The sequence below is a fragment of the Pectinophora gossypiella genome, chromosome 20 (assembly GCF_024362695.1).
Source record: "Pectinophora gossypiella chromosome 20, ilPecGoss1.1, whole genome shotgun sequence".
Lineage (NCBI taxonomy): Eukaryota > Metazoa > Arthropoda > Insecta > Lepidoptera > Gelechiidae > Pectinophora > Pectinophora gossypiella.
In genome coordinates this window covers 2,113,549-2,125,867 of record NC_065423.1, presented here as the reverse complement: position 1 = coordinate 2,125,867, position 12,319 = coordinate 2,113,549, and the positions used below count along the sequence as shown (strand labels likewise).

Below are 12,319 nucleotides of genomic sequence, written 5' to 3'. Positions count from 1 at the left end.
GATCTGTCATTTCTTTAAGATATCCTGCATTTGATCGCGGTATGTTTGGTCTACTATTACTACTTTCGTCCTCTATGGATGTGAAGCTTGGACACTGACACAGAAAGACAGAGAGAGACGTTTTTCGAGGCCTTTAAAATGTGGTGTTGGAGGAGGATTGAAAGAATAAGTTGGACAGAAAGTAAGTTGTAAAGAAATGCTAGTAAAAGTAAGGGAAAAGAGGCAAATATCGAGAGTTATTGAGGATAGAAGACCCAAGATGATTGGACACTTAATAAGACACGACGAATTTATTAAAAACATCATGGAAGGGAAGGCTACAAGGCAACAAGGAAAGCTACAAGGAAAGAAACAGACGTCTCCTATAAGGAAGTGAAATTTGGTCTTTTTTAGCCTTTGACAGACAAGAATGGACTAGAGCGTGGCTTTAATTATGATGTTTGGTCTATCATCAGCCGTACGACTGTTGGGCATAGGCCTCCCCCAATGATCTCCACGACGTTTGGTCTATAATATTAGGATATTTATTTCCCCAGGCAGTATAATAGGTACTGATTGGCACTCTGTGCCCCGTGTAAACCACGGTTGCGTCATTGAAGGCCGATGACGTCACCCCCAAATTGCCCATTTCCATGAAGTGGGCTCCCAAGTGGAAAGCTGACAAGGTCAAACCGTAATTAATGGCGCACCTAGATTAAAAAAAAATACACATCATTTTCTTTTGTGATTTTTAACTTCAGCGGTTTGTTGGCCGGGGGGGGGGGGGGAGGGGTGTAAAGGGGCCACATCGAAGCTATTCATAAAAAAAAACATATTTCTATTTATTTGTCTTCACTTGCGCACTTACTTTTATATGCGCAAATGACAAATTGCAATATTGCTCTTTTTTAGATGAATTGCTTCAATGTGGCCTTTGTAAGCCCTCTGGTGTAAAGAACAAAAAAAATATAAACAATATTTTCAGTATCAGCTTGTCATCTATAACGGGGGAGAGCCCTCAGTGCTCAGTGATTTTAAGTGACTTATTTTGGATTGGCAGTACCTACTTGGCCGGACCAAATCCTCATAATCGAATCCTCATAAATTGTGTAACATCGTGATGCATTTCCAGAATATATATATATATTATTGGAATCACTAAGAAGGCTAACTCCCTCCTATACATGATTAGAAAAGCTTTTTATCATATAAGTAGACAAGGAATTGTGTCTTAGGCTTTACAAAACTTACGTCAGACCGCTGTTAGAACATGGGTTTCAAATATGGAGTCCTTACTTTCGGAAGGACATTGCATTACTAGAGAGAGTCCAAAGAAGAGCAACAAAAATGGTGACAGTCCTGCGTAATGTTGAATATGAGCTTCGACTATCTACACTTGGTTTAACCACCTTGGAGTATCGTAGGCAACGTGGAGATCTCATTGAAACGTTTAAAATTCTTACTGAATACTATTATGTTAATGCCTTGAAAGACATCTATGTACTGAACCAAAACATCAATCTGAGAGGACACTCGCTAAAACTCTCACGCTCCAAAGGTACTAGCAACCCTCGATATCACTTTTTGCCCAACCGTGTAGTGGACGCGTGGAATGAACTGCCAGAATCTGTGATCAGTGCTCCCTCAGTGAACTCTTTTAAAAATAGACTTGACAAATATATGAACAATCATGAACACAAGTGAAGTGATAAGCACGCATCAGCACAAAGTGCTACCTGTGCTTCCAATAATAATAATAATATTCCAAATAACCAACATAATATAAACACCCTATATAAGTCCCACTGGGCACAGGCCTCCCCTCAATCAACCGGAGAGGTATGGAGCATAGATACTCCACCACGCTGCTCCACCGTAGGCCATTCCAAATAAATCACAGCGAACATAGTTGTGCCCTAGCAGCGTTCACGATGACTTCTTTCATCCACTGTACCATCACTTTGTACCGCATGGTACGCAAAAAAGCAAAAGGATTTTTTTAATAAAATAGGCTCGCGTTTTACCACAATCTTACCTGATGGTTAGTGACAATATGGTTGAGTGTGGATCACGCTTGCGTAGAAAATGCCTATTCACTCTAGCCTTGAAGACTCCCAGATTATAACGAGTTGGAAAAGCAGACGACGGCAGACAGTTCCAGTTCCAGTTCTTTGCTGATTTGATTTGATTCTGCCGGTTATCACATGTGATGCAACGATAGTTGACACGACTGACAGTCACGTATAACACGTCCTCGTAGCATGCTTGACTCGTTATAAAAATGATTACGAACTATCCAATAAAATTATCTACATTTTGTACCTACTTATAAATGTGGGGCTCACGTTCTATCACTTGTCCACCACAGCTCACGTTTAGGCGAAACGTTTTTGATATTTGTAGTTTAGGTATTATTTAGAAGTTTCAGTATTCAAAAGGGACAGCTTCGAACATGATGGATCATCTGTAAGAGCGATAGGCTGATCCCCTATCATCATACGGTTTATTATCATCCATTTTAGGACTATGTATCAAAAGTGGCTGCAAATAGTTTCTTGCTAATTTGTAGTTCTGCTCACCCCTTCGGGGAATACGGGCGTGAGTTTATGTATGTATGTATGTTCAATATTCTTTATTTGCATACTATGATGGTGTACAAGGTTGTAAGTTAACATATGAGTTTCACATCTTTGACCCTTTCAGGGACAACAAAATAGAAGTTTAAAATGAGAGAGAAGGAAGCTTTTCAAATAGTAACATCAGTATCAATAAGGTATTCACTAGTGCTGTAGTAACATTTATTATTTAGAAGTTATTTTATTTTTTTAATAAAAAAATTGTCACTTATTTCTTGTTTTAATATGTTAGGCAGTTTATTATAAATTTTGATGAACATCACACGTGAAGTAGAAGAATGTAGGACCAGTCTAGATATAGATAAATTTAATCTTTTTCCATGACACAATGTGCAAAGATTTGTCCGGCCATGTAGTTATTCTTTTTTTTGACAAATAGGGAGCGCTAAGGGCCGTCACTCGGTACTTTATAAGACTACAGGCCTGAGGGTGCTCGGTTGGGTGCGAAATAGCGCCAAATATGCGGCAAAAATACTATAAGTAACGTAAAGAAAAAGGAAATGAGTCTAAGTTCCGAGCTTTGGAGGGTAAGGAGTAAATATGTAGTCGTTACGTTACGTGAGCCACAGGACACAAGGTGAAGGAAAACATCGTGAGGAAACCCACATTGCATTTTCGGAGGTATGTGACCTCACATGTATTGGGCTGGTTTTCCCTTCGCGGGTTGGAAGGTCAGACAGGTAGTCGCTTCCGTAAAAAACCGGACCTGTCCCTGTCAAATCTTCAGGATAAGTAAGATCCTGTGAAAAACGGGATAGTGCTAGGGAGATGATGACATGAGTCACAAGGCCTTTGGCGGCTCAATAGTATCGGCCTTTAAGAACTTGGCAGAAATTATAAAACTTAAAAAAAAAGTCGTTCTAGCTATTTGCGAAATGCAAGTTGGCCTGACCTAATCAAAGGGATTATTTTCTTAGTCTAGTTTTCCACGAAACTGAGTATATTGGGGTTAATAACATTTATAAATTGGATCAGGTAGCGTGAAAGCAAAAACACGTTGTCAGTCACAAGTTTTGACAATACTGTGGGGCTTCGGTTCTCGGCGACATAACGTCGCCTTAAAGTACCACATAAGCGCCTTTTTGAAACATCGCATTCGGATGTGATTTTTGTTAACAAAACCACGCAATAGACCTTTAGAATATAGTGCCCCACATTTGGGAGTTTCAAATTTATTGCCTCATAAGGGGTTCTTACTTCTTACACAGTGTTAAATTAGTGATGATAGTCACATTTGTTGACAATGCGCACTTATTTTAACATACACAAATGCCAAATAGCATTTTTTTTAAATGAATTGTTTAATGTGGCATTTTGGACACCCTGATATTTATGACCCAAAATAAAATCTCAGCGCCAAGTAGTTCAAACTGGCGCTACCTTGGCTTAGTTCATGCAGTCTGTTTCAATGTTAATTATGACTAAACACAGTGGATTTTGGGTACAAAATGAGTTTCGCTGTAAGGTCACTGCTGATATAAGTATTGTTTCGTTGGGAAACTTATCTTGTTAGTAATTGTTAGTAACATGTATAATTTGAGTTACTTAATTTTTGTTTTGTAATTATATTTCCTGCTACGTAAGTTTTGAATTTATTATTAAAGAGACGGACTGACCAACAAGTAATTGGAAGATAACTTGCAGCTTTACATACAACCCTCTGTCGGTTTTAACGACATGCTTGGGAAGATAAGCAGCTGAACGCATTGTATGCTTTTTATTCAGTTTTCATACAGCAAAACAAACTTAAGCATCCGTCCCAGTGGTGTAATAGACTTCGACCACGTACGCAACATACTCTACTGGAATGCTCAACTATGGGTCAGTGGAAACCTACTTTTATTCAGCGCTAATCGCTATCGGCCCACCAGGGTCGATTGATTCTTTCGAATATAATCCCCTCAGACAACGCCCTGAGCCGAGGTTCACGAGCAGCTGAGCACCCTCAGACCTGTTGTCTTAAATTTTGCCGGGAGCAAGCCCTCAGTGCCCTCCATTTGTCCGGCCAAGTAGTTAAAGCCATCTGAGGCAAATCTACAATAAGTCACGTCAAAAAAAAAAAACAGGGAAACTATAATACTACTAATTCATAGTTCGCTTGAAAAACTTAAATAGTGTACAAAATAAGTACACCATATTTTACTGAAGTGCCATTCATCTTTCAACCATCCCCATACAAAAAGTGCTTAATCAACGGAATTGCTTTCCATCATATAATATTATTTACTTAGTTAATAGAATATTGTAAGCAATTTGTAGATTGATAGTGGACACGCTATGACTCTTACTTTTAAAGTGTTTGTGATGGAACAAGTTATTGTATAACACTGAATCGGAACTCGTTTTGTATTGGTTACAGTTACAGCCATTCGAAACCAGGAACCTAGAAAGAAAGGCAACAGGAACGAGTGACGTCACGAATTCATAGTACCATACAAGCTACCACTAAGCTACCTACTTACTGTTGGCAACATCATCATCATCATAAATTTATGAACCACGCTCTTGTCGGTGTAGCATTTTTCATTCCAGTCTATCAAATGCCAATTCCTTGACTTCCCTATAAGACACGACGTTAACCTTTTCTTTAATCTGTTTCATGTAAGCTCTTCTTGGTCTTCCCCTTCCTCTCTTTCCTTCTAGCTTTCCTTTAATGATGTTTTTAATAAATTCGTCGTGTCGTGTGTTGTTGGCAACATCAAAAGTCTTTTATATTTTGCTATGGCAATATTACAGGACTTACGCCACGGACTTTGCCGACGAGTCATGTTTTCTTATCTTGCTAACTTAAGTAAATATTTCGTAGTTTTAATTCAATACAGTCCATTTTTTTAACAACATATCGAAGAGTTTCATTTACCGGTGCAACCATCGCCTCCAATACTTTCAAATGTCGTTTTGTAAGAATGGGATCGAGCACCCCCATCGGTCCCACAACTAATTTTAACTATTAAAATCTCTGACGTCATCACTACATAGTATAAAACAAAGTCGCTTTTCTGTCCCTATATCCCTATGTACGCTTAAATCTTTAAAACTACGCAACGGATTTTAATACGGTTTTTTTTAATAGATAGAGCGATTCAAGAGAAAGGTTTATATGTATAATAACATCCATTAAATAGTGGAGAAATACTGTTATTTTTGAGGTTTTTAATGTGATGTCGTAAATATTCAACGCATGATTCTGAGTTAATATCAAGTGACATTTCCCATCGCAAAATTCATATCCTTATTGTGTTTTTTTTTAATTATTTTCAATTCTACACTTTTAAGTTACTTAACCCTATCACGGGCAGAGACCATGGGTCATTGATGGTTCATAATAAATAACCTTGGTCGGAACGTCATTAGACGTTCTGTCCTTGAAAGTGCGCGTGTTCACGTGAATAGATACATGAAAAGAATAAAAATAGTCAAGTATCCAGTATGGAAAGAGTACTACGGGGCGGAAGGCAAGAGGGAACCCACTGCCCTATTTTCCCTAAAAAAGTAGCATAGAAAATGCTGCACCGACAAGAGCGTGGCTCTTAATTGATGATGATGATCCAGTATGGACTGGCGACAGAAAGATAGAGTAGAGTCTAGTGCGAATGAGACAAACTTACTTACCAAAAAAATACCTACTATTCTGACAGCTGTCCTACGCACCTTGGTATAACGCAAAAGATATAGAAGCAGTTTACTGACCTGTTTAACAGAGGTATCCCTGGATCCGATTTTGGTAGTGAGCTCCTTGATGTCATTCTGCAACTCGATGATCCGGGCTTCATACTCTCCCTGGGTTGTGTCCAGCCGTCGCCGCAACAGATGCTTCTCTTGCTCCAATTCCTGGGGAGAGACAGAGATGGTTGTATTAATTCATGTTTGGATCATAAAAAGATTATCACGTGCTCAGCGAACCCAGAAAACCCACATTCCCTAGAAATGCGTTTCGGAAGTATGTGACCTAACTTACTCTACGCGGGTTGGAAGGCCAGACTGGCAGACACTTTTGTAAAAAATCGGACCTGTCAAATCTTCAGGTTAAGTAAGCGGAGCCTGTGAAAAACGGGATAAAGCTAAAGAGATATGAAGTAGGTAAGTATATCCTTGATGTAGAATAAAGCTATTCATTGCCTTAATTTGGTTTTAGGACAAATTCTTCACATCATTATGTCAAATAAACGGACTTTATAATATAGACGAATGCATTATAACAATGAATGCTATTGTGTCTGGGTTCTGAATGTCTTCTGACAATGGTCTAGGCTTCCATTGTGGGGTTTAGACCTAATTTGGCATTGTCTGCTGAATAACCAGGTGAAATTCCAACATCCGTCATAAAATCTAGATTTGAATGGGAAAATCTAGAACTTTGTGTGCCGCCTAACTCGTAAAAGCGAGATAGAGAGGTCTTCTCCCTTACTCCTTAGGGACTTCCGGCCATTTAAGACTAAAGTAAGACCCAGAGGGGGTGAGGTTGGCGCCTGATACCAATTGGTGCGGGGCGGAGAGTTACCGTTTTATCTCTCTCTCTCTCTCTCTCTCTCTCTCTCTATTTAATAGTTGTGCTCTTGTCGGTGAAGTAATCGCCATACCTCTCTTCTTCCCGCCAAAACCTTCACCTCCCGATACGACACGACTTGCACCTTCTCTTTTATTTGTTTCATAAATGTTCTCCTAGGTCTACCCCTTCCTCTCTTCCCTTCAATTTTTCCTTCTATAATGTTTGTTATAAATGAATCGTGTCGTATCAGGTGGCCAATCATATACCGTTTTATACGTAATCATTATTCTTTGCCTTGGTACCGCCTAGTCTTCGTACGCAATGAGATTAAGAAAATTGTGTTTGTGGGATTTAAAATATCAAAACACACTTTATAACAAGCAGATATTTGTATATTTGTACACAAGTTATAGATCAAAGGAACAAAAAAGTACTTCTTCTTCTTAACGTGTGGGTTGTGAGGTAGAATACCATCCTCAACAACCCTGGTGTTAGGGTTTTGATTAAGCCGCCAAAGGCCTCTGACATGGCTCATGTAACGATTAGTCATTTGCATCAGTAAATAGTAACCGGGACCAACGGCTTAACGTGCCTTCACGGATCATCTTATTAAAAAGGTACGTAATCCCTCTGTCGGATTTTACGACATGCCCGGGAAAACAGCAGCTGAACGTGTTCTGTTTTTTATCCGTTTCCAGAGCAGCATAAAAGCAAAAGTTATAAAATCCCAATTAAAACGAATTACAACTTCATAGCGTCTGTTCATCACACAAGCATCTTAATAACACCGTGAAGCGCATAGTTTCTTGCTACCCTCAAACAATAAAGGGGAAACGTACAAACAGTAGGAAATAGACTGTTCCTCACGGAAACGCCAGTTTTTCTTCAGCTGTTGATTAAAATCAGTCATGGTGCTAATTGGGGAAAAGAATTTAGAAGAAAAAAAGCAAAATGTTGCGATGTTTTATTCATCTATTCTGAAGGTCTTAGATTCTATAATTAAATTCAATTTGTGGTTATAGGATGCTGACATATAATATAACATAACATAAACAACCTATATACGTCCCACTACTGGGCACAGGCCTCCCCTCAATCAACCGGAGGGGGTATGGAGCATACTCCACCACGCTGCTCCACTGCGGGTTGGTGGTGGTGTTTTTACGGCTAATAGCCGGGACCAACGGCTTAACGTGCCCTCCGAAGCACGGAATCAACTTTTTTTTTTAGACAATCAGGTGACTCAAGTCTGAAAAGTCCTTACCAAACAAAGGACAGTCTCACAAAGTGATTTCGACAATGTCCCCATCGGGAATCGAACTCGGACCTCCAGATCGTGAGGCTAACGCTCTAACCACTAGACCATGGAGGCGGTTAGTTTTCACTTAGAACAAAATATTATTGTACTCATCTGACGTATATAGACAGTATTGCAAACATATACTATGCAATTTATTGTTCTAAAACAAATGAATAAACCTTTTGAATTGCGTTAATAAGAGCTCAAGCTGTATAAACATTGTTTTATTGTTAATTTTTAAAAACAAAAGGTTTTCACGTCATTGGTTTATGTTTACTGCACCGCCACCTGTATATACTTACTTCCAGAAGTAATAATGCATATTAGCATTATATAGTAACCTTATACTGGAACCACATAAGCGCCTTTTTGAAAAATCACATGCTTATGTGAATTTCTTTAACGAAACCTCGACTTTCTTTCAATTATTTTAATTCTAGTTAAAAATAAAAAGATACGGATTTATTGGACAATTAATATATATTATTTATACGTATATATATAAAGTAAGATATATAATTATTATGCTGGAGGACATAAATATAATTTACAAATTGTTTTTTATATCTTTTTGTTTTTGGGCCCTTTAGTTGTATATATATGTTGTTATATATGATATTATAATATTATATATATCCGCCCGATATAGAAAAAGAAGAGAAAACAAAAATCTTTATTCTTCAATATTTGTTTTTATATAGACCGCCTGGTTTTATAAGACGCTTCCAAGAAGGTAGAATAAAGGTAACAATGTACACCGAATTACACTTCCGGTAGATATCACTCACATATTAAATATAGTACAAAGTACAAGTAGCTAAGTCGCATACGTAGAAGTGGCGGCTCGTGTCCGAACTTAGTTCATCTTGCGATGGATGTGCCTCTGGCTATTGGAATATAGTCGTATGCTTTATGTTATGACATGGTTTTCACTATAAAGCGACAACATGGAAGACCAAGTCGGAGCAAGTTGTCATGTCACGTTACCATGGTAACTGGGGCATGCAACAATGACTTTCATCAACCTCACTTATCTTACACAGGTTTCTAATGTCAAAACTATTGTGAGAGACTTGTATGAGATGTGCTGAGGAGAGATGGGAATCACCAGTTGTATTTGTAGAATTATACATATACAGCAATGGAGAGAGCTATGCTCGGTATTTCCCTGCTCGATCGAATCAGAAATGAGGAGATCCGCAGGAGAACTAAAGTCACCGACATAGCTCGGAGAATTGCCAAGCTGAAGTGGCAGTGGGCAGGACACATAGCGAGGAGAACCGATGGCCGCTGGGGCGGAAAGGTTCTAGAATGGCGACCACGTGTCGGACGACGCTCAGTGGGTAGGCCCGTTACAAGGTGGACCGACGATCTGGTGAAGGTCGCGGGAAGCCGCTGGATGCGGGCAGCGCAGGACCGATCGTCGTGGAGATCCTTGGGGGAGGCCTATGCCCAGCAGTGGGCGTCGTACGGCTGATGATGACATAAATATAGCATCACCCTTGTACCCCCGCAGAGGTCATTATAGTACACCCACTCCTCGCCAGCTATATTAAAGTCCCATGTAGGTAATAGGGGACGAGCCTTTTGCCATTAACCGGACACAAATCCTTGAAACCAAGTGACATCTATTAACTATGAACCAAACATAAAGGAGAATGGGCGAATCTGGTCCAAGAACCTCCACTGATGAGACTTATATGTAATGAAAGCTTATGCTTTCTCTATGAATCTGGCAAAGTTCTATCAGATTCTGTCCCGGGGTTCTTTTTTTACGGCCATGTTTGTCCTGGCTAAAAATGTGATAAAATACAGTGGGAGCTAAAATCGACTCAAGATTTGTTGCTGGATAACTAAGTCTACATAAATAATTATGTATCATATTGTATATCATTTTAAAGAGGATCTTTTCCAAAATCCGAAACATAAAAAAAAAACAAAAAAAAATCTTTATGTAAGCGAGTTATAGTCAATTTATATCTTTAGCGCCATTGTTTCTCGGTAGCTAAGTTCAAGTTTCATGCCTTTTACCCCTTCCAAAAGTATCTTACCGATTTTTTTTATATTGCTTCCGGAATTTGATCTGAGTGATAATAACAAGAAAAATAAATAAACACCTCTCCGATAGAGACCGGCTAAGCTATTGCCAATTGCAAGAAATCGTCATCATTAGCAAGTCATTACGGTATTGCATATAAGCTTATCAGCAACTTGGAACTTGGTCCAAGAACCTCCACTGGTGAGACTTGCATGTAATGATAGCTTATACTTGTCCTATGATTCTGGCAAAGTTCTATCAAACTCTGTCCTAGGGTTTTTTTACGGCCATGTTTGTCCTGAGTGTACAGTAGTGGACTGCAAAATCACCTCAGGATTTGTTGTCGAAAAACTATTTAACTAAGTCTATATACATAATTATATATCATAATGTATATCAATTTTAAAGGGGAAGGTTATCAGAATCAGAAACATAAATAAAAAAAAATGCATTAAGTATGTCAACGACTTTTAGCCAACTCACGTCCGTAGCACCATTTTTCTCAGCAGCTACGTACGAGTTTCGCGCCTTCCAACCTTTCCAAAGAAGCCCAATCATTTTTTACTTCTTCTGATATTGCATTCTTAACCTGACAAGTGACAACAAAGAAAAAAAATAAAAAAAAATAAGAAGAAATAAAATAGATACCATTCCGATAGAGGCCGCGTAAGCTATGGACCTATTGCAAGATAACGTACTCAAAGGCTAGTCATTATAATCCAACAGACGTAACATGATTAGAATGCGGCGGGACGGAAATGTAGTACATCGCCTTATGCGAAAGAGACGAAATATGTGTCTCTTTAACACTAACAGTATACAGCTTAGTACGAGAGAAACAAGAAATAAGTCATTCTAATCAAGATGCAATACAATGACTCTATTGTATACAAAAGAAACACATTTATTAAACAAGTTCAGGCAATAACTGGTGCAAAAGGCGGCTTTATTGCCAAGGTAGCAATTACTACCAGGCAACCTTACGTTTATGATACGTTTGTTGTACCATTCGGCATTGTTTATAAGACAAGATATAAGCCTGGATTAATAAAACAAGATTGTGGTGAAAGAAAACATACTACATTTGCGTCCTCCCGCATTCTAATCATGTTAGTGTGTTGGATTATAATGACTAGCCTTTGAGTACGTTATCTTGCAATAGGTCCATAGCTTACGCGGCCTCTATCGGAATGGTATCTATTTTATTTCTTCTTATTTTTTTTTATTTTTTTTCTTTGTTGTCACTTGTCAGGTTAAGAATGCAATATCAGAAGAAGGAAAAAATGATTGGGCTCCTTTGGAAAGGTTGGAAGGCGCGAAACTCGTACGTAGCTGCTGAGAAAAATGGTGCTACGGACGTGAGTTGGCTAAAAGTCGTTTACATACTTAATGCATTTTTTTTGTGTTTCTGATTCTGATAACCTTCCCCTTTAAAATTGATATACATTATGATATATAATTATGTATATAGACTTAGTTAAATAGTTTTTCGACAACAAATCCTGAGGTGATTTTGCAGTCCACTACTGTACACTCAGGACAAACATGGCCGTAAAAAAACCCTAGGACAGAGTTTGATAGAACTTTGCCAGAATCATAGGACAAGTATAAGCTATCATTACATGCAAGTCTCACCAGTGGAGGTTCTTGGACCAAGTTCCAAGTTGCTGATAAACTTATATGCAATACCGTAATGACTTGCTAATTAATGATGACGATTTCTTGCAATAGGCAATAGCTTAGGCGGTCTCTATCGGAGAGGTGTCTATTTATTTTTCTTGTTATTATCACTCAGATCAAATTCCGGAAGCAATATAAAAAAAATCGGTAAGATACTTTTGGAAGGGGTAAAAGGCATGAAACTTGAACTTAGCTAC

The 12,319-nt window shown here is 38.6% G+C and overlaps 1 protein-coding gene across 1 annotated transcript in view; it reads right to left on the bottom strand.

Annotated features, from left to right (window-relative positions):
- LOC126375874 (bicaudal D-related protein homolog) overlaps positions 1-12,319 on the bottom strand; it is a 151,896-nt gene that overhangs the window by 33,484 nt on the left and 106,093 nt on the right. Inside the window, exon 2 of the mRNA XM_050022951.1 lies at positions 6,306-6,446. Coding sequence (XP_049878908.1) covers positions 6,306-6,446 — 141 coding nt within the window. The remainder of the gene's footprint in view (positions 1-6,305; positions 6,447-12,319) is intronic.